This window comes from Apaloderma vittatum, unplaced genomic scaffold, assembly GCF_000703405.1.
Source record: "Apaloderma vittatum isolate BGI_N311 unplaced genomic scaffold, ASM70340v1 scaffold9525, whole genome shotgun sequence".
Taxonomy (NCBI): Eukaryota; Metazoa; Chordata; class Aves; order Trogoniformes; family Trogonidae; genus Apaloderma; species Apaloderma vittatum.
The window spans coordinates 57211-79776 of record NW_009716514.1 but is presented as its reverse complement, the minus strand read 5'-3'; the positions used below and the strand labels follow the sequence as shown (position 1 = coordinate 79776).

The window sequence follows — 22566 nt, the reverse complement described above, 5'->3', positions numbered from 1 at the left end:
TGCAGCTCTGATCCACAGCTACGGGAAACGCCTGGTTGAGGTGATTGCTGCCAAGGGGGGTCAATCAGTTACTGATTCCAAGGGTTCACTTTCTTTTCCCATTAGCATTTTGAATGTTGAATGAGTGTGTTCAGTAAAGACATGGAGGACCAGAATTGGTTTTGTGTATTTTTTTAGACACGTTGTATTTGTCAATACTCTTGACTTAGATGATACTTAGATCACATTTTATGACAAATTAATGTAGAATACCATGCAATTCCAAAAGGTTCACATACTTTTTCTTGCAACTGTATGTGTATTTTAAAGTTCTTGTTTGACAATGTCTTGCAGACAAGACAACTCATGTGTTGAATTTTGAACATTAAATATTTTAAATCTTTTCAGTTTGAATTACCCCTTTTTTGACTCAGTCACTCATTACAAAATTAGATACTGCCTGTACTTAGTTTTGATTTACTGTTGAACTAGATGAACAGTAAATCATGCTGCAACTGGCATTAGTCACCACAGAAAATGCACTGTTTGATAAAATAGCCCAGTGCGTTTTTCTGGATAGTTGTTAATTTTGCAATGCACATTCTTGAGTTTTGTATTTAAAAAAACCACCCCAAAACAAACAACCAAAGCAAACAATCCCTCTTCCACGACCCAAACAACAATCAAAATCCAGAATATTCTACATGCTAGGCCAGTATTATCCAGTGTGTGATGTAGTTGAAAGAATTGCATTGCCCTGTGATTGAGAAATTTGTTGTATTGTGATGGCGTGCTAATCGGTATTTTGGCTTTATTTTAGCTCTCGGTATTTTCACTGGAAGCTGAACCTGTGTGTCATTTTACTCATCCTGGTCTTCATGGTACCCTTCTACATTGGTTACTTTGTTGTGAGCAATATTAGATTATGTGAGTACCTAGTTCATGGCAACGGGCCTTCTAAATTAAGACTACACATACAAATAAGAAAGAACTCTTCTGAGAGAGAGAGAGATGTGTTGGTCACTATCCTTAGATCCCCCCTTCATCTGGCTTTGTTCTGGCTAGGTAGCTTCTATTTGGAACTTCATACTGTAACATCAACTGTTTATTGAGCAAATAGGAAATACTTTACCTGACTCAAACAAATGCAGGTTTCTTTATGGGTTTTGATCAAGTTGAGCACATTGTTCCTTTACAATTTTAAGCTTGCAGCCAAACCCTGGAACGCTTACCAAGGCTGTGGTGTTCTGCTTGGAAGTAAAAGAAATGATACAGAGAAGACGAATAAATCACTTGAGACTGAAAAGCTCAATAGATTACTTATTCTTTTTTTTTTGCTTACTACTAACTGGATGAGGCCTCTTCCATGCACTAATAGACACTTATCCCTGAACTACTGATATTCATTGCTCTTTTATATGAAGCTTAGACATGTAGGTTGAGAGTATTAAATAAGTAGTTCTGGCATGAAGTTAAGTTTTCAGGTTTGATATTCAGAGTCACATAAGAAAGATGCAACTGAGAGGTCCCCTGCTCGTAGCACAGCCCTTGTCACACGTCCATGGGGAAAAGTCCAGGTGGTGTGTCGCTGCATTAGCTCTTGCAAATGGTGGTCCATCAAAGAGCTGGTCTGTAGGAAGTGCAGGGGTGGGTACAGGTGTTAGCTGTAGCTCTGGTCAGTTGGCCCCTGCTTTGGCCATCTGTGCTCCAAACAGCCTTTGGACTAGTGTAGCAATTTTGCAAGCTAGAAAAAGGCCTGAAGGAAGCACGTCTTTAAAATACTGTGATTTTTTTCCCCTCTCCGTTAGTGCACAGACAGAAACTGCTTTTTGCGTGTGTTCTGTGGTTGACATTCATGTATTTCTTCTGGAAGCTGGGGGATCCATTTCCTATCCTCAGTCCAAAACATGGTGAGTTTTATATTCCTGTTGATTCCTTCCCTCCTGAAAATAGGCTTTGTTATCTCACCTTTATCTTGGAGCTGTTACTATGTTATCTCAGCTCTACAGCTGGGACTGTAGAAAGTAGTTCTTGCAACTGAAGGCCTGCTTTGCTTTGAAATCTGCAATATGAAGGTTGTCAGATACATCTGAATTATTTGCGTTAGTTTTCTTCCAGTACCACGGGAAAACTTTAGGGAAGTGAATGAGTCCTAAATGAACCTAGACTATGTAAGAACACAGCATGCTTTCTGGGGACACAAAAACTTGATCTCCGCAAAAAGTTAATCACACCTTTTATTCATTTGTTTCTTTTCTTGTCGAGCCTAAAGCTAATTTATATAAGAAGAGAATTGACAACCAGTCCTTCATGTGACTTTTCAGTCAGGTTATTGTTTCTTGTGACTGAAATCCCATCAGTTTAGCATAGATGGCTGTCCAGCTGACAAAACGTGGCAGGGTACCTAAACACCAGAGCTGTACAGACTGTAGCCAGCATCACGTCTGGCAGAGCACGCCAGCTTTGGTTCAGCTTTCGTACACTGCCTGAGCCCAGAGGCAGCATGGTTACGTGGTGCTAGAATGTGAGTTGGTCAGTCCTGCTGGGTGCCAGAGCTATTTATGTACAGATTTAGCTTGGGTTTGCAGTCATGGAATCAAGAGTGCCTATAGTGCAAAGGTACTGCATGCACTTGGGCTAGTTTGGGCCCAACAGAGCTTGTTAGCATGCCGCCAACTGTATTAAATCCTTTAGGCACCAGAGTGTGGCAGAGGATTCTAACACTGTAGAACCAGACTAACTCTCACCTGAGTTTGCTGTGTAACTGATGTGGCCCTTATCACCTGCACTGGAGAATTGTTTGTATATTGTTTGCAACAGGTGAAATTCAGTCAGGTCCAGTGAAACTGATGAATGTGTCTGTCTGCATAGATAAAGGTCAGGTTAATTTTTTTGTCCTCTAGGAGGATACTTCGTACTAATCTGTAAGAGAGAAATCGAAGGATACCAACTGTTGTAGGATCCTCTCACCCTTTCATCTGTGATCCTAAAACTTTCCTAAGAGAAAGTGTGTATTTGTCTTTTATAATTGTTTAATTTGACACTGAAATACTACAGTTAGTATATAGTGCAGATGCCTCTGGCCAGTGTTTCACTGGCAAGAAAAAACTTTGAGCTGCAGAAGGTGCTTGAATTGGCAGAATATAATAACCCAATGGGAATTTAGCTGTGGGGTTTTGGTAATCCTCTTCAGGTCACTGAAAAGGTTCTGTGAAGCTGCATAATATCTGCAGATTTCCAGAACTGATAGCGGGGTGTTTCCTATTTTTAACTTCTGCATTACAAGATGATACTTCCACTGAACAGTTGTTCAGTACCTTATCCTACCAAGTGTAGACATAAGGTTAGAGCAAAGGATTCTAATTTTGTTGTTTTTTTCCCCTGCTGGGGTGCTGTTGCCCTGCATGTAGGGGTGAGGCTGCTATGGAGCTTTATCATGTGACAGTGGCTCAATTCAGACAGGTGGGTTTGGTTTGTGAAGGGAGATGTGACAGGAGGCCACACTCAAGGAGCCCCTTACCCTGTGGTGTGTTACCTGCAGTGCCTTTCTTGGTCTGCCCCACTCTGCTCACCTGCATGTACGGTGGGGTGTTGCAGCTGGGGAATTGGGCTGGCTGGTGGGGTCCTTTCAGGTATCTGCACTGGCATCCTGCGTCAGGGGGTACCCTGCCTGGGGATGGGGATGGCAGGGTGCTGAACTTCAGAAATGCACCGTCAGTCAAGGGCTCTGAGTCAGGAGGGACCTGGCCAGTCTGTAGCTTGTTTGATAGACCTGAGTTTGGGAGCTCACAGTAGAAGCAAGGTTATGCTTTACTCACTTACATACTAGTATTCTAACAAAACCTCCTATCTTTACCTGTGTTGATAAAACATTGATTTTTATCTGACCCCATCACAAGAGTAGGGTTGCTGCGAGTGTTATGGAGAAGCATTGCTTTAACCAGTGGAACGTCATGTCATTTTGAAGGCACCTCTGCTTTAACTGCTGCTCTCTGATAGTGTGTGGGGCAAAAGACCAGCATATTGTAGCACATTCTGTAGCTCGTGTAAATCTCTATGCAGCTGCACATGACTGGGTGTCTCAGTCTGCCTTTGTGAAATCTTTTTGCCTTGTTTTCATCATTTATTCCCCTTCTCTGAAGCATGAAATGTGGCTTGGCACTTGGCCATCTCAGCTTTGCAATCATGTAAGCTCCAAATGTGCTGCGTGTGGCAGCTGCTCTGTAACTGGCTCCCTAAAAAGTGTCTGATGTTTAGTAGCACATGGCACTGTACTCTGAGAAGACAGGTTGAGGTCTGTGTTTAGTGGCTGAGAAGAATAAATGCAACTTTATTGCTTGGCATTGGTTACAGCCTAGGCTTGGTGTTCTTGCTGTATTACATGAATATATGTTTTAGAGTCTACTTGGTGCTCAGGTGGAATGCCTTGTTGGTCACTTCAACAATGTGTGTGTGTGTGTCCACGAGATGAATACTGAACAGCCAGGAGTAGCCTAAGCTTCCCATGCTGTCCTAACTCCACTGTCTTACAAGCACAAATTGTGACTGAGCTGGAGGAGTCACTTCTAATGAAAATTGTCAGGATAGAACTTCATCTCTCCAGTTCAGACATTTTTGGGCCAGTTTGCCTGGGCTAACTGATGTGGTAACACTATTTCTAGTTATTGCAGAAGTGGCTTTGTGGAAGAGGCCTCCTTTATAGTGTCTGGCGTATGATTTGTGTTCCCACCTCGGCAAAGTGCAATCACTAATGTTTTATTAATTTAGAATCAAAATATCGACTGTTAGTACTCTCCAGATCTGTCTTAAGCTTCTTCATAGCTAGTTTCCAATCTGTTTCTAAGCACGGTAACATGCTTTCCGAGGGAGACTTTCTAGCTTTTTCTTTTCGCAGTCCCTCTCTGTACTTCATATTAGCCCTGGTCATTGTGGTGGGAAGGCAGTCGGATTCATTAAGCAGCTCTGCATGGATCTTGTATTATGAAGGCAGCAAGTGTGGAGCAAAATGAAGAGGTCAAGGTTACTAATGTTGTGTTTTTCCTTTCTCAGGAATCCTGTCTATAGAGCAGCTTATCAGCCGTGTGGGTGTGATTGGGGTGACACTCATGGCTTTGCTGTCAGGATTTGGTGCTGTCAACTGTCCATACACTTACATGTCCTACTTCCTCAGGTAACTGCAGTCTTGTGAAATATTTTGTCCACCTTTTTGTAATTGTTCTTCTTCTGATGTGGCATTGATTCAATTTTTTTTTCATAACTTTGTTTCTGAATCTAGCTATTGCTATGTCTGCATGCTAGAACCATTTCCATTGCTGAAGCATAATCTGCTTATACAGGCTTCTCTCTTCTTTGTTTCATGAGCATGTGCATATTTCCTCTGCGATGGGATAGCAGGTCTGATAGAGTATCTTCATTTTGCAGGAATGTGACAGATGCAGATATTCTGGCTTTGGAGCGACGACTCCTTCAGACCATGGACATGATTGTTAGCAAGAAAAAAAGGTGAGAAGGCAGCAGTAGCATGACATGATTTGTTTCAAGGATTTTCAGTCACTATGGTACAAGATGCATCTTGAAATTACCAAAATTATTAGTCCTGTCAGGGCTACTTGTTCCAGCAAAACAGGTAGCTGAGTTGGGTTGAGCTGTGTGGTGTTTGTTTCTGGCCTGATAGACAACATTTTTTTTTTTTTTTTCCTCAGACTCTGTGCAGTGGCACAGAGTAGGTTGCCAAATTATAACTCTCTGATGGCAGCTTGACTAGTTGGTAATATGGGCACCTTTCTCTCCTGATACATAAGTGACCCTTAAGCCACCGCAGCAGGCTCTCTTACTGGTGGTTTCAGTACAGAAGTTGGCTCCTACAATACTAAGTGCTCTCCTGCTTTGTGGACCTGGTGCTTCCTATTCAAAGCTGAAGCAGGCTAGTGAGCCGGTTTGGTCACAGCTATATTCTGGCAAATGGCAAGGTTTACATCAGTGAAGTTCTGCAGAATTGCAAACATTGCTAATGCGAACGTAGTGTAATGCACGAGTGTGCCATCAAAACTCTGCTTTTGTGGGTTTAGCTTATTCCTTGTTCCCCAAGGGAAAAAACTACTTTAGGAAACACTAATTTCATTTACATAGGAAAGATTTTTGTCTGCTTTTGGCACACTGATGTTTTAATGAAACCTTTTAATGTATGACAAGGGAGCTTTTAGGTAGTCTAACCTTGCTGAATTAGTCACCAGCATGTGTATCTGCTGGTTAGTAATTGAGGATGAAGGTATAGTTAAAAGGTAACTTTTTGTCTTCTCCTTTGAAAATGTTAAGTGGTGATCAAATGTTAATATTTGTGGTCATGTGTGAAACAGTAGGTAATGAGAGAATTTAATTACTCAGGTTTAATTGATTTAATTGACTGGGAGCGTACTATAATACGAGCTTTGGAGTTACAAGATACTGTGTAGTGCAGCTCCTGATTCTGTGCTCTTCTGTTTTGTGCAGTGGTTTTGAACCTTTGGTGCAGGGAGAGTGATGTTGGGATAGAAGTAAAGATGTTCGGGACTCTTAACTGACAACCACTTGTCTTGCTATGGCCAGGAAATCGTCTGAATAGCAACTATCTAACAATAATGAAGAGCCATGTGAAGTCTGTTAATCACTTGGGAATCATACTGAAGTTTATGTATTTGTGTTAAAAAACAAAAAGCCACCCTCCCCACCCCCCAAAAGTCCCCAAACTGTGTAGTCTCAGAAATGTGCAAGAAATAGCAGAAGCTTGAGTTCTGTAGATTTTGTTCTCATTCTGCCTTGACAGGGAACAGTGACTTGCATAATTAGACTACTTGCTCCTAAAAAGCAGAGTGTAACAAGTTAGATTTATATCAGTCCAAATGCAGTCAAATTATTTGGTAGAACAAGTGGAAATAGTGCTATTTTACAATGTAGGGTAAATGCTATAGTTTCATACATTTTCAGTTACTTACTGGCCACACTTTCAGTACTACTGATAACTCAGAACTCATCAATGCATACAAGGGTTCTAAGGCAATAGAACATAAAGCATTTTTGTTTTCTTTGCTGGTGTTGACATTCCTTGTCATACCAAGCCTTACTCATACTGGCTTGGAGATAGTTGTTAAAGGTTGTTTTCACTGATGCTTTTTGCATAGGAATTATTGTTCTCTCCTTCCCTACTGTAATCAAGTAAAGCCTTATGGAAATACACCTCTAAGCTTGGCAGGTTATTTTATGCTTATCCAGGTATGACATAACTTAGCCTGAGGTTTGCAATGCCCAGTTTCTGTGACACCACAACTTCATTTTACTTCATGTTAGTCAAAGATATTTCACATATCTGCACTGGCAAAGTGTATGTTTTTTGCCTGTTGACCTTTCTGTGAGGTCTCCAGAACTCCTGACTGCTGTATGGGTGCAGAGATCCCTGTCACCTCTGTAAAGAAAAGGTTTGCCGTTGTATACGTACAGCCTTGGACTTCACATAGCTAATTTTTGCTGCAATGCTGTAGATTGTTTTGGAGGAAAGCAAAGATTAAAAATGCAATTCTTCTACTTGGCAGCTATCACGATGCATTGAATCATTCTGAGATCTCTGTTATTTGTAGTCTGTAGCCATGTGTGCTTTTTTTTGTGTTATGTGGGGTGCCCCAAGGGTGTTTCTTTTGTTGGATATGAAGGAGGAGTGATTTTTATTTAATAATTATTACACTACTTATCAACAACCTAGGGGAGGGCTCAGTGCAAAATGTAGCAATACTGGCTGCAGCTACAAGAAAGGGCCTAAATACTGTCGAATCACGGATCGCCTTGACAATCCTGCTAATAGTTTTCAGCTTATGAGTGGCTAACTGGCTCACAAATTTCAATGGGGAGAAATGTGAGGGAATGAGGCCAGAAGCTAGGGCTACTCATGGGGATTATGCTGCAATGCACATGGGAGTGTGAGGGACAATATGCAGCTGCTGCTGTAGTGTTGGAATTAGCTTTAGGACTCACGTTCAGATCGCCTGAGGCATCCAGTGGTTCAGTCCAATAACAGATTTATGTGTTTCTACTTCATAACAGCTTGTCATGCAGCCCAGCAGTGAGTGACAGCTTATCAGAGAGTGCTGCTGCACACCATCCAGCCTTCACAGTTGTGTGGAGAAGGCGGATGTGCAGTGATAAAGAAGAGGTGTTCGAAGGGAGAGAGGAGGTCTTCCAATTCCTGAACTTGAGATAGCACAGTCATGTGTCTGAGGAAGGGAAAGCAACTAATCATATGACTGAGAAATCCATCTGAGATTTTATTTTTAATTTGGTTTAAATCCCTTTAAGGATTGGAGGAGGATCCTGCATGAAAGTCTTGGAAAGTGTCGCATTGAATCTTGCTTGATTAGATCTGGGCTCTGTTCCAGAGCTAATCAGGGTAATGTTATGAAGCAAGATTGCTGCTTAGCAGGGAAAGAAAGGGGGCATCTGTTTGCAGTGAATTTAGTTTAGCAGTATATTCTAAGGAACTGGTTTGGGGTCTTTTTTGTTTGTTTGTTTGTTTTGCTTTTTTTATAAAAATACTTGATTCTTAAGGACTTGTGTTTTCTGTTCTTTCAGGATAGCAGTGGCTCATAGGACAATGTTCCAGAGAGGAGAGGTGCATAACAAACCTACTGGCTTCTGGGGAATGATAAAAAGTGTTACAACATCTGTTGCAGGCAGTGAAAGTATCCTTCATCTGCATGTTGGCACCTGCCTCAAGAGGTGTCTCCAGCTTTCTTCTGTTTCAAAAGGAAGAGTGTTAGTTGGGCAAGTTACAAAGCATTTGTGTTCCAACACGTTTCAGCAGTCTGAGAAAAAGGCTTAATGTTTCCTGGGAAGTTTGCTCTCTAGCACTGTGCTTTCTGACCTTTTGCCCAGGAGTTGGGCACATAGTTTTGTTGTGACACAGTTGGGAGTTGTATGCTGCTGCCCTGCTCTATAAAAGCGCTGTTGGGTCACCCCAGTTGAGGTGTACAGCAGATCGCAGGACAGACGCGCACACTTATGGTGTCACATTGCAGATGTCTCCCCTATTGTATCCCTGATGCAGGAGGCAACTGTCTATCCTGAAGTATCTTCTGCTCACATGACTGACCTACACACATATTTTTTCTTATCTTGAAATATGCTTTTTGGGGACAGAGAACCTGTGATGTACTTGAGCAAAATAGTGGGGTCGGCTGAGGTGCTGAAACAATTTACCTATCCTGTGGTTGACTTTCTGGCCATGCTGGAAAGTTGTGAGAAAAAGAAGGGCAGGAGGCAACTTGCTGACCAAGTAAATTGTTCTCATGACATAGGCTGGCCATTGGTTCTATAGCAGTGTGACAAAAGGGTGCATAGGAACACCTGAACAGAAGTTCTGCCCATGCAAAAGGGGTGGAAGTAATCTGTTGGGAATTACAAGGGTCTGTATTGCTCTAATTTGCAGTTGCTCAACAACAATTTCTGCCAGACCACCTAAAGTGTGCAGTTTGCATATTCAAGGCTGCGGACTTCTCCTTTCCTCCTAGCTGTTAAAAACGGAATTTGGCTGTCTAACAAGACTCTTCATAATAACTATTGATCCCTTGGAGCAGTTACTCAGCAGTTATGAAGTTGATGTAAGAGTGACATATTGTGAGATGCACTTCAGTGACAGGAGACACTGATTGAAGTGGAGCAGCGGTCTGTGTGAGCTCTGTTTCTATTCTGCAGTGTGTTGCCCAGGCAGAGGAATAAGGAGCTTGTTGTATGACTGCCTAAACACTGTGTACTCCCTACCTTCTTAAAACGCAATAGTGTGCAATATGTGTATCCTTGGGTTTTCTTTGGGTACAGTATTAACATGGAGCATTAAGACAGAATCAGAAAAACTAATCTGGATCCAAAAAGTGGCCAAACCGTTAGATGTGGCCCTTGAGCTGAAGATGGGGAATGTTTTGGGTTTAACTAAGAATTTGTGATGTATTCTAGCCTTGACTATGCTGGTTTGACAGATCTGTCCCTTATCCAGCAAGAAGTGGATGCCCTAGAAGAGCTGAGTCGGCAGCTTTTTCTGGAAACTGCTGACTTGCATGCAACAAAGGTACACAGCAAAGTAACTGCCTGGATGAGTGTTGGGAAGCCAGAGCAGTTTGAAAGACAATGTTTGTTACAAGAAATTGAAAGCTGTTTAGTAGGTAAATGTTGAAATGTAGTGATGCAGTGGGATGGGGATCCTTTTCTTTCATTTGTCTTCTAGATAGCAGTTTCTTACAGTTAAAATACATATTGGCATATGCACTGTGTTCCTAAAGCCATTCAGAAACTTTTGATTTAAGTCTTTTGAGTTCAAAAACATTTGAATTAAGAGGTTTAGAAGGATAAAGCTGTGTTTGCTGCTGTTGACACTCGATTAAAATTTTATGTTGTGGATGATCGTGGAAGTGATACATGTTGTGTTCTGTTCCCCCTCCCTCCTTTTGTATTTCCAGGAGAGAATAGAGTACTCCAAAACTTTCCAGGGAAAATACTTTAATTTTTTGGGTTATTTTTTCTCTATCTATTGTGTCTGGAAAATCTTCATGGTATGTAAATATTTTATTGCATTTTATGTGGACATCTGCAAATGTCACACCCTGCATAGGTTATCCTTTATATGCAGTTCATCAAGTAATGCTCCAGTTTCTTTAAAAGTCCTGCTTTTGGCAGTTCTGAAAGAAACTGTTCCTTGGTTGAAATAAGGCTCTGGATCTGTCTTTTTCAACAGAGCATAAGACAAGCAGTTCTTATATGTGTGCATTTTACACCTTAAAATGTGCTCTTTACACCTTAAAAGTGTGCTCCCTGCCCCTTACTGTGGTGATACAAAGTTAAGAGTCTTGCACATATCTCATGTGTAACAGTGAGGTATGCTTCCGTTTTCTTGTTTGAATGTAGTCCATCTCTCTCTTGCAGGCCACCATCAATATTGTGTTTGACCGTGTGGGGAAGACTGATCCAGTCACAAGAGGAATTGAGATCACTGTAAATTATTTGGGAATCCAGTTTGATGTGAGACTTCATTAATTCTTACAGCCTTTTCAGCGGTTCCTGTCTTATCTAAAGAAAATCATACTGCTATTAGGGAGAGAGCAATAGAGCCCTGAGAACGTGTCTTTGACTTCTGATCTGTTCAGGAGGAAGGGAAAATGCACCGTGGACTTTGCTTTCACACTGATTTCATGCTGGGATGGTAATGTGCTCTTGCCAGAGAGGTGGTGATTTGCTTGTTTGTTTGGGGCAAATGGAAGCACACTAGTTGACTTGCTTAGATTAATACATTTAACTGCAAGTAGTTATGCTTGCTTGGGCACAGAGGTGTTCTGTCATTTATACTTTTTAAATATATCCCTGTGAATACGGGATTCTTTGTGATTGGTGTAAGCTAAATCTGTTTTTCTCATGTGTTTGGAGTAAACAGTTGCCAATATATTTGTGAAAATATCTGTTATATAAACTTGTCTACAATGGATATCTGTACAATTAGGAAATACAAAGACCCTAAAGAATTGGCAGCTATACAATGTGGTGTAAATGGGGTTAGTGTTAGAGATTTAACTGTATTATTCCTGTTGATACAGGTGAAATTCTGGTCTCAGCACATTTCCTTTATTCTTGTTGGAATAATCATTGTTACCTCTATCAGAGGATTGTTAATCACGCTTACAAAGGTAAGAGATGGGACTCTTACGAAGTTTTGGACCGGTAAAGCTGTCATCAGATCTTTAATTCTAGATATGACAAATACTGTATAAACTTTCAGTAGATGTTTAAATACTTGAATATAAATACTTGCAGAGAGAGGAAGGGAGAAGAAAAAATACCTTCTGCGGGGTATTTCTGCACTCAGTTTCTGTTGTTATTACTGTTGGGAACAGATACAGATGTTAGATGTTAAATGTAAAAAAAGGGTTCAAAATGATGCTGTAGCCAGGGCTTATTAGTAAGGTTGATGAGATGCTGATTAAAGAATATATATTGCTTAATTTTATTGCTTAATTGCTGGTAGATCTGGAAAGTCATTAACTCAGGAGGCATGTGACTCGTTGTCTTGATCTGACTTTTGGTACCTGAGCTTAAATTTCAGTATAATATCATTATGTGACTTCCATCACATGGTATCACTGGCTTCGGGAGTTCTGTGTTTAAAACTAAGACTGCAGGTTTCTGAAAGTAGGGTACAGGAACGTTTCCAGAAAGTATGATTTTTATTGTGGTTTTTTTTTTAAAGATGAATAATTATTGAATAGTATGTACATTTCATGCTGTCTTAAGGCATATCAGACTTAGCTGACTGCTTATTTCCAGTGTTGTTTTTTTTTTCCTAGTTCTTCTATGCCATTTCCAGCAGCAAGTCCTCCAATGTTATTGTTCTACTTTTAGCACAAATAATGGTATGTACAACCATGGGTGTGCCTACATGCATTTATGCATGCATACATGTTTGTGTGTGTCTACATATACATGTAATAAAATCTTTGTATGGTGACCTGTGTTGGCCATGTAGCCGCTTGTGAAACACTAACTACTTTCTCTTTTGTAATTTACAGGGTATGTACTTTGTGTCATCAGTGCTCCTGATCCGTATGAGTATGCCTCTAGAGTACCGCACTATTATTACAGAAGTCCTGGGAGAGCTCCAGTTCAACTTTTATCATCGTTGGTTTGATGTGATATTCCTAGTTAGTGCGCTGTCCAGTATCCTCTTCCTCTATTTAGCGCACAAACAAGCCCCGGAAAAGCATATGGCCCTCTAAGGAAGGACTGCAGTCCTGCACTGCTCCCTGGCCTTCCAACTGCACTGCTGCAACTCCCATGGACTGCAAAACTTGACGAGAGCCAGGACTGTTCTGTCTGTTCCAGCAATGTAACTGGCTCTTTGAACTTCCACACGTCATCATTGAGCTCTGTGGCTCAGATGCCAGAGCTTGAAGGAAAAGAGATGCATGTATGGGATGCGAGATAGTTCATTGCCAAGGGATAAGGGCATTCCTTGGTATGCCAATATCTAGGGACATTGGAACTTGCATAGGAGGCTGTCTGAGACAATGTCTTTTACTGTTGGAAGAACATCTTCATAGAAGGCACCAAAGAAATGTGATTTTTCTTTTGAAAATTGTCTTATAATTGATATTCAGAGGATGGCAATTGTGGAGTTGAATGTTTGAGTCCGTGGAATTAAATAAGTTTTTGTTATATCTCATGCAGGCATCACAGTTGTTTTTTGTCAGCCCCAGAGGTTTGGCTTGGAGGTAAGTCACTAGGATTTGCTGCCTGGCACAAGTAAAGTAGAGAGAACTTCATTCCATTTCGATGTGGAGTGAATGCTGGCGAGTGTCACTAGTACCTGCTGGCCTTGGGAGCTGGAGATTAGCTTTCTGTTGCCAAGCCTCAACCTTGTTTTCTCTCCCTGCCTAAATAGAACTGAGCTTTTGGATTCCCCTTTGCTAGAATTCAGTGTGAAGTCAAAGACCACAGCTATGCCTTTATATGTTTACTTTATATGTTACAAATTCGTTTACCTTATGCTGTAAATTTAGTGTTCCTCACAACCTGTGTATTCTTCTACAATAGCTCATTTCCCCTTTTTGATGTAATTCAAGGCATAAAAGTAAATTTCATTCATGTGACTTAAACTTGTAGCTTCCCATAGCCCCTCTCCTAGGCATTTTTTGTTGTAAAATTGTTCTGGAACATAAATCATGAATGGTAAGAGTAAAACCTGGGGAGGTAAAAACAGCCACTCCAAACAATTTATTTCTGTATTGTCTTCAGTGTACAGCAAGGAAACTAAGTATACAGCAGCAGTATTACAGAGTCATTTATGTCACATGGAAGACAATGTGGCATCGACTTGGAGTTAGACAGACCTGCATGACTGAATCATATATGCTCTTCTAACTACCGTTAGCCAGAACTGTATGCAGAGAGAGAATAGTGCTTAAATGTCTTGAGTTATGAACTTAGGTTAATGTCTGAAAGAAATTCCTGCAGTGGAAGCAAGAGAAAGGAGTGTAATGCAAAGTATGTTGGCTTATGCCACTTCACAGCAGTCGTAATGCTGTAAGTATAGCATAGAAGAGTTACCGCAGAGATTGAGTTGATGGACTTGGATTAGGAGGAGAACTGCCTCTCCCAGGAGATGGGGAGAAATCAGTTACTCTTAATAAAAAGCTTATCCTTAAAAGGCTGAGATGCTTACAAATAGCCTGCATAGCCAAATCTGCAGCCTTCTGCTGCAGTGTACTTAATTATATACTTGTAGTTATTTAAACCTTTACAGAAGTAAGGGACTAAGTGACTGGTTTACAAGGCAGAAAGTGTGTTAAATGAACACAAGTTACTCTGAAGGGTTTATTTTGGGCAGCTGCATTTCAGCAAGAGATTGCAATCCTTTACAGGTATGGCACTTCTAGGAATAGTCAAGATCTGGGAGATGTAGTAGCAAAGATGAATTGAAGAAAGGATTTGGAAGGTTTCTTTTTTTGTTCTTGGCATAGTTTGTCTTCTCACAACTTTGTATCATCGTTGTCACTGTCTGCTCTTGTAGAGGCAGCTGATAGTGAAGAGAAGGATGAGCTTGCCTGCAGAGAAGTAACAAATATGTTTTCGTTATTTTTAGTTTGTAAGCATGCTTGATAGTCTCCAGTGTTATGAAAGACTCCTGTTTATACCTGCACTAATCATGTACTTGTTTGGATGGCAGAATGAACCAACAAATGTGATTTTTATTTTTGATGTGTATTTTTTGGTTAAGTACATTTAGGGAGATATTTGTTCAATAGAGTTTTTCTGTTGTTTAATTCCCATACCTACTGACTTTGCACAGGAAAGTGGTGCTAACTTCAGGTCTGCAAAATGTAGCTTGGTGACTAAGAAACTTGAACAAGCTTGCAGCTGGATATTTGCAGACAAGGCTAATGAAAAATGAATAGGAGACAGTATTGGTCTGATTGTTCCTTGTCTGTCTTTTTTGCATGATCAGAAAAGTGTTTAAATATTTAAGGGTGACCACACAGAGGGTTCAAAAGGACGGTTTCAGGAAGAAATACCTTCCTGCTTTTCTGATTTATGTCATTCTTCAGATTCTTTCTAATGGCATGAAGGGAGTAAAATAATTTCATATCAGCACATTTCCTAGAAAACACCATCAGCCTATCAGTTGCTCTTTCTTTTACAAAATAATTTGTTTTGAAATATTTCACCCGATTCCCCCAAAAGTGGCTTATGCTTTTCGGTGTATTTAAGCAGTTCTTAGTTGCCCTTTCAGGATTGTATTGCTTGTTGCCCATCTTCATTAAGGATACTGTATTTGGATTATCTTGATCTCTAAAATCTCTTGTAAGTGCATCCTTTCTGTGGTTTCATCTTGCATTAAAGAGATGTGTGGGGAAAGGAAGAGTTGTTCATGATAATCAGACCACAGCTTCCTCTTAATGACATAGGCTGACTTGTTAAAATCCAGGCTCAAAGTTAAAAATCCTAGCTCAGGAATATATATTACCTGAAAAAGGTGTCTATCTCCTACGTGATCCCTCAACATCTGCTTAATGCAGTATTACTCACCCTTTCCCTTGATTCAGGTGAGCTTCTCTCGGGCTCTGACAGGTGATTTTCTGTATAAACAGGAGGTTCAGAAATGTCATGGATGGGATCTGCCATAGAGGCTGTGATGGGAATGTTCTGGCTTTGGAAGTATGTGTAAGCATCTTTGCTGCACACCAGTAGTGTTAATCTGTCACCGGTATTTTTGATTCTTGACACGACGTTGTCGTAGGATTCATTGATCACATTCACTCCATTCACTTCCACCAAAAAGTCATTATTTTCTACACCTGCTGTGTCAGCTGGCCCTTGGCTTTGTACCTGCAAAGGCAAGCTCAGATGTTGGTGTTAGCATAAAACTTGGAAAGATGCATTAACAACTGCTGGTTAGCATTTCTGGGGCAGAAATGAATTGGGAGAGGCAATAGGCCTAAGCATGATAAACATGGAACTCATCCGTTTGAGAGTTAAGATGCATCTTGATTTTGATAGACTTTTGCTATAGATAAGTAGCATGGTAGAATCAAGAACAAAGGTAGAATACTAGTTTTCTTATTTGCAGGTCCCCATCCAGTAACTGTAACTTTACTACATTACACAGATTCCTTAATAATGATTGGAGCCCCTCCACTCAAGAAAGCTGAAGGCCCAGACATAACTTGAGACAGCAGAGGTTTAACTTTTGCCAGCTGGACTTGAGAGGAGGGGGGTAGGGCGAGGCAAAGGTATCTCTTATATTTAGGATGTTCTACAGTAAAAAAAAAAAACAAACGGTTTACTAATTCTAGCATGCCACCTTTGTGAGTAAAAGCAAAAATGATGCAGAAGCTTGATTCTCCTTCCCTGTAGGCATCTAACAGAACAAGGAATGTTTTCTGGTGCTTATTTCTTATCTTGGTCCTACAATGTTGGTCTGACTTTAACAATTACAGCTCTTATCTGAGACCACTGGAGAAGCGATTTATGTTTTGTAGCTTTTCTTGAATGTATTTGCAGGGTGAAAGGGAGGAAGCTGTCTGACAGATGACTTGAGCTTTTCCTTGTTCCTCATTCTACATTAGTACCTGGGTGATGAACAGTCCTGGCTTGTTCTTGATCATGTTTAAATTGAAGCCAAATCCACTGGGGCCTTTCACCATCTTGCAAATTCTTGGCTTGTGGTTCACTTTCTGCTCAGTGTGTTCGCTCTTTCCTCCCTTGTAGCTGGAGTTGGATCTTGTGCTTTGTAGTAGTATGAGAACGGGGACATTTGAGCCTGAAAAAAATTGGCAAATAGAACTTATTAATATAAAAACTTCTGTTCTGAAATCTGTATTAGGCTTTCATGCTCAACGTATTATGTTTGAAACCTTTTTAATGACTCAGATTTGAGCTGCAATGAAGAACTCTTTGCTGTTAATTTCTGACTGAGTGAAAAACTACAGTGTTGGTCTGTATGAGAGAGAAATTTTGTTGCTTGTTTTGTTCATAAATGGTTATGCAGCCACGTAGCTCTGAATTTACTGTCTTAAACTTAGAGCCTATAAAAATCTAGAAGAGACCAACAATTTGTGTGTTTAGTGACTTGCTGTACAAGTGCTGAAATATGGACGTTATCTTCGACATTCATGCAAGTTGAAGAAGTGTCTCTCAGAGCAGACTGGCCTCCTCATAATGACAAATTACCAATTCTTAGTGGTGGTTTGCATTTTCTTACCAGTTTATACATGGCATTGGTTTCCTTATCTGCTACCAACAGTGTGGTTTTTGCCTCACACTGCTTAATTTTTCGCACTACACTTTCATGATCCAGGCCGTCCACTTGCTCGCCATTGACAGCGACTAAGATATCATTGTCTTTGAGATCTGCCTTGGCTGCCGGGCTCTCAGAATCAATATCCTTGATGACGTGATCTAAGAGGAGAAGGGAAAAAAGACTGGTGTGAAGGCGTGTGCTTGGGAAGTTTCAAGACGTTAAAATGTGTGGCAAAGGTTAAGTGCCAGGATTGTGCTTCAGGTTGGGACCATTTCCCTGATGTTGCCCTGTTTGCAACACCTCTGTATAGGTCTTCTAGACAACCAGTAAGAAGCCAAAGAGAATGAGGTCCGCACAACTTGTGCAGGAGGCAACTGTATAGTAAACGTCCTGGTCTGTGTGCTAATTTGATTCTTACCCCCTGTATTTTGTTCCATCCGTAGGTAAAAGCCATAACCACTTTTTCCTTTCTGGATCTCGATAAGTCGCGGTTTGAAGGGAAGCCGTCTTAGGTTGGCGCTCTCTTTGCTTAGCACCATCTTCTGGCTTACGTAATACTGGTCCGTTTCTTCATTTGAAAGTAGAAACATAACGTGATTTTCAAACTCCTTTACCTGTGATAGAACATGCACAGTCTCAGATGTTACCCTTTAAACAAGAAGTGCAAATTGTAGATACTTGCATAGTTTCTGTGCTGATATGTAGCAGTGTGTGGATGCCTGATGAATGAACCATAAGGTGCAGGTCATGCTACTGTAAGTTTCCCCCCTCCAGTCAGAAATTTGAACCATGACAAGATTTTAGGCATGTAAGATCCAGCACATATATGAGGAAATTTTCTGGATTACGTACAGTTCCTGATCTCTAGGGAACTAGCTGTAGAGTTCTATGAAGGTGGCATGCAGTGCCAGCAGAATGCAGTGAGCCTCAGTAGAGGGTGCTTACCTTATCTAGACATGGAACTCTACATACAGACATATCATACCATCTGTACCACTACTGTAAATTACAGTCAGGTTTTTAACTCTTAGTCCACTTCTATTCCCCTGTGTTACTGATTCTGAGAGATTTTGGTTTTCTGGTTGTTTTTTGGTTTTTCTTTTTTTTTTGGTCTGTTTAACCTCTCCAAGTCCATCCTGTTATTCCTCCATAGTCTAATGGGTGTTCCTTTTACTGAACTAACATTACTTTGCTGATGGTGTTACAGTAGCTTAACAAAACACAGGTGTCGCACAGTTCTGTAGTTAGTAGCGTGCACAGAGTTGCGATGTTGGAATGCCGGAGCACATACTGCCTCTCTCACAGCTCTCTGAAATCCCTTCAGCTCCAGCTGTGTTTGACCAATGCCAATAGTGGAAGGCTGGAAGCCTCATTAGCAATATTCTTTGCAGCTGAGGCCAGGTAGTGAAATTACTTGCACAGTAATTTTCATTAGTTTTAGACTTCATAGCAGGAGAAAGGGACAGTTGTCTAAAATTGTGAATTTTCCCTCTTCTATGCTAACGGTATCATCAGAAAGTTCCCCTCTTCCTGCCCTGAAAACCACATTTGATGGCTTGCCCTCTTACCATTAGGAGTATTTCCAAGACTTTTAGGTACAGAGCATGATTTATTGAATAGGGTTACTGGCAGCAGTATACTTGTGTTATTTAAAATTCTTTGGCCTGTCTTGATGGCAGTATTCATTCAGAGTTGGTTCAAGAGGGTGCTTGACATCAGAGCCAAAGCAGAGCAGTACTCTGCTGTGTTGATGCTGCACAAACAGTAGCTTCCAGGATTTACTGCGAAGCATTCGAATCGACCAGACCTGCCTCCTCGGTAACCCTGATAGGTCGTTGTGAAAATGGGCCAGAACAGAAGATGAATCAGTATACAAACAAATACCTTTTCCACCACTTCCTCGTGTGTGTTGTTTTCCACGTTTTTTCCATTGATTTCAATCAGGCGATCGTTATTTTGGACACCAGCCTTTGCAGCTGCTCCTTGTGGTAAAAGCTCTACTATGAATGACCCCTTTTGTCCTAAAATAAATTAAAACTCATTACACAGGATAAATCACTGAAATATGCCTGTATTTAATGGTTAAGGAAACTCAGCACTGTTGTCCTTAGAGACTCTTGGTGTGATTACAGTGACACCACAAACATTCCGCATAGACACACCTCTCTCATTCTGTGCTGGAAAAATCACTTCTATGGGGAAGGGAAGCATTTGTTCGCTGTCTGCAGCTCAAACAACATGTTATTCCTTGACCAAGAGTGCTAAGGTGTCTGATTAAGATAGCTGGAAAGGATTTGATTCCTTTCCCTTTTCCTCCCTTCTGCCCTCCTGGCCCAAATTTGAAGGGAAGAGTTGGTTTTGTTGTTGTTTTATACATTTCATAACTTTGTGTTTGTTTTCTCTGTTTTGTCCTCTAGTTACATTGCATTCCAAACTACGCTCTTTAGAGGTGATGCTTTCCAGAGGGCTTTCCCTATTCAGTTGACTGGCCTTGGAAGAAAGACATATGTGGAATAGGTTCAAATTCCCTTTCTTTCTTAATGACTTAAGTTACAAATCAGGAACAATGTTTATTACAGCTGTCTAGAACTTTGTGTGCTGATTTCTGAGATGATTTGGAGGAATAGAACAACTTAGTGTAGTATCTTGAGTGTATATTTTGTATTTGAGTGAGGGGTGCAAGTTTGGTTTTTGTAAGTGGGCTTAAATAACGAGCAGAAAATAGCTTATTCTTTTTATCTCTTTTTCTTTTTTTTTTAAATTTTATTTTTCTCCAAATCTTCAACCCCTAAGAAATGTGTTCCTCAGAAAACCATGCACTGCATATATGGTGCAGAAATGGACCTGGTGCAGATGGATCTGAACTCATCTTGTTGCTTCTCATTTTCTTTCTGATAGCAAGAGCAGTTTGTGTGTCTCCGCTGGCCCCATCTGTTAATTGTAGTTGCCTCTGTTCCTTCTGCCATATGTATTTATATGTGTATATATATACACACACACATACATGCATACACGCACACACTCTGCCATCTCTTGTCCCCAGGCTCACCTATGGTTTTCAGAGAGAAGCCGTAGCCTTTCTCCTCCTTTACTAGGTAGCAGAGTCGGGGTTGTGGAACTGCAGTGATTGCTCCATTGTCCATGGGCGGCAGGGACTGCTGCTGTCCTGTTGACACCTTTTGAGTCAGCTCTTCCAAGTTCACTCCCTCCTTTTTTGCCTTTTCATAGGATGTGCCATCCAGAACAAGAAGTACAATAGAATTCCCGCTGGTTTTGATAATCTCCACCACCTGTAGTGGAGAAGGTGAAATGGCAAGCAGGTGCTAGAGTAATGGACCTAAAAACTTTCCCCAAGAAGGGTTGCATTGTCTACTATTTTTGTTGTCTCATCCTTCTGCTTAGGCACTTCAAAGACATTTTGTGTCCATAATGGGTAAGGAATGATGGAGGGAGATACTCTAAGCAGTTGACTCAACTCTCGGATTTCCTAGTCAAAGATGCCATAAAAAGAGAAAGCTTCACATAGTGACAGTGGATCTTGGTAATGGGGACATGGATCCCAGACTAAACAGAGATGTACCTGTGCATGGTCTTCCTTGTCTACAAACACACCATTAACCCTGAGGACTCTGTCTCCATCCTTCAAGCCAGCCTCCTCTGCTGGACTGTTCTTTTCCACGTTCCGGATGAGATGCCCTGCTGTGTCTTTCTCAATCCGAAGGTAGAATCCATAGCTCATCTGGGGCTTTTTTGTCATTACACATTCTCGGGGCTGGAGGACAGAAGTCATCTCTACCAGACAGGATGGAAAAAAAGTGTAAGCTCACCTAGATATGTTCCCTCTAAATACAAACTGAGGCAGTTTGCTTCAGAATTCTTGGGATTTCATTTCCCAGAAAATCCAGTGGTGCAGAGTTGAATCTAGTTAAGGCTAGGAGGGAAGAAACCAATCCCTCTTCCGCCTTTCCCTTCGCAAGATGCAGAACTGGAAGAAAGAAGTTGTCTGCCTGTGATAACATACTGAAAACTGAGGTGAGTTTTTAATACCAGAATGAAGTCTTACAGAGGAAAAATACTGGCAGCACAAAGATACTGGAACGCTATAGGAAAGTTATGTGACAAAATGGGATTTCACAGAACTGTAGAATGGGCAAGGTTGGAGGTCATGTGTTCCAGCCCCCCAGCTCAAGCAGGACCACGTAGAGCCAGTTCCCCAGGACCAAGCCCAGATAGCTTGTGATGAATATCTCCAAGGAGGGAGGCTCCATTACCTCTCTGGGCTCTTTTTTCTTCCAGCTGGGTTTGATGCTTAAGTCTCAGTTTTCATATGAAATGGGATGCTTGCTTTATTTCTGTGTTCTTTAGAAGTTACTGATAGAGTCAAAGTTCTTGGAGCTGCCCATGTTTGCCTCTGCCTCTGAATCCTAATTAAGCAGTCTTTGATTCTGTTATAAAGAGGAACGAACGGAGCTGTTTCACTTTGATATGTCATTATGTGTGAGATCTGGGTAAGATGAATGCAGGTATTATGAAGTCTAATGAAAGCGTGGAATGTTCAGAATACACCTAACAATGTGAACGTGCCATAAGGTAATCGTGTGCAGGAGAGGTAATTTAACACTGCCTGTTCTGTGTGGAGCAAAACAGAGAGTTGAGACAGTATGCTTACCTTGCAATTCTCATATGAATCCTGGAATGACCATAAAGCCTCAGTGTGCTGCCTGACTAAAAGTTTATCTCCAACCCTCATGACTTTAACATTGACACGAGATGTAATCAGTATAAAACTGTGACATTGTGTGAGAAAGTAAAGAAAAGAAATTTGGTTCAGAAATGACAGGCTGCTGCAGTAACTGCAGTAGTTTGATTCAAGTGATTCCTCGATGAATTTGTGACAACTGGAGCAGAATTTCCAGTCAGTGTCTCCAGGGTGCTATGTTACTTCCCCAGAGAATTTGAGGCCACCTGGTTAAAGAGTATACTTGATGCTGGGGATTGCTACCAGATTGCTATTAGGCAGTGACCTTTGTCCTCTGGAGGTTTTGGAGCAAATTCTCCTGGAACTGTGTCAAGGCACATATGCCAAAGACAGGAAGGTGTTTGGGATCAGACAGTGTGGGTTTGCTTGTTTATGATACCTGATGAACCCGATTGCTTTACCTGACAAGTGGACTGTCTCTGTGACAGGCAGAGCGCAGTGGATACTGTTCACCTTAACTTTTGCAATGACTTTGATACTGTCTCTAGTACAGACAGTGTAGCCAATTTGGTGACACATGTACTGG

The 22566-nt window shown here is 41.1% G+C and overlaps 2 protein-coding genes across 2 annotated transcripts; one reads left to right on the top strand and one right to left on the bottom strand.

Annotated features, from left to right (window-relative positions):
* Positions 1-799: 799 nt before the first annotated feature.
* LOC104274052 (Golgi pH regulator) lies at positions 800-13194 on the top strand (the record flags this gene model as incomplete). The annotated part of the gene is made up of 11 exons (XM_009869568.1): positions 800-906; positions 1788-1889; positions 5029-5149; positions 5401-5481; positions 8575-8684; positions 9978-10066; positions 10455-10547; positions 10918-11013; positions 11583-11672; positions 12330-12395; positions 12552-13194. Coding segments are annotated over 11 exons (1162 nt in total), but the record flags the coding sequence as incomplete, so codon positions are not given.
* A 1316-nt stretch (positions 13195-14510) lies between these two features.
* PDZK1 (PDZ domain containing 1) lies at positions 14511-21038 on the bottom strand. Its single transcript, XM_009869567.1, has 8 exons — positions 20862-21038; positions 20331-20571; positions 19166-19302; positions 17700-17895; positions 17212-17439; positions 16603-16801; positions 15568-15859; positions 14511-14585 (listed from the first exon to the last, which is right to left on the bottom strand). The coding sequence occupies exons 1-8, from the start codon at positions 21036-21038 to the stop codon at positions 14511-14513; spliced, it is 1545 nt and encodes a 514-aa protein (XP_009867869.1).
* Positions 21039-22566: the final 1528 nt, after the last annotated feature.

Excerpts from the sequence above, each read along its gene's own strand:
- PDZK1 (XM_009869567.1), bottom strand. The coding sequence starts at position 21,038 with ATGACAAAAAAGCCCCAGATGAGCTATGGATTCTACCTTCGGATTGAG. Across the intron at positions 19,303-20,330 it reads CTTCTCTCTGAAAACCATAG|GACAAAAGGGGTCATTCATA; the intron begins GTGAGCCTGGGG and ends AATTTATTTTAG. Across the intron at positions 15,860-16,602 it reads TTCATCACCCAGGTACTAAT|CCAAGGGCCAGCTGACACAG; the intron begins GTAGAATGAGGA and ends GCAGGTACAAAG.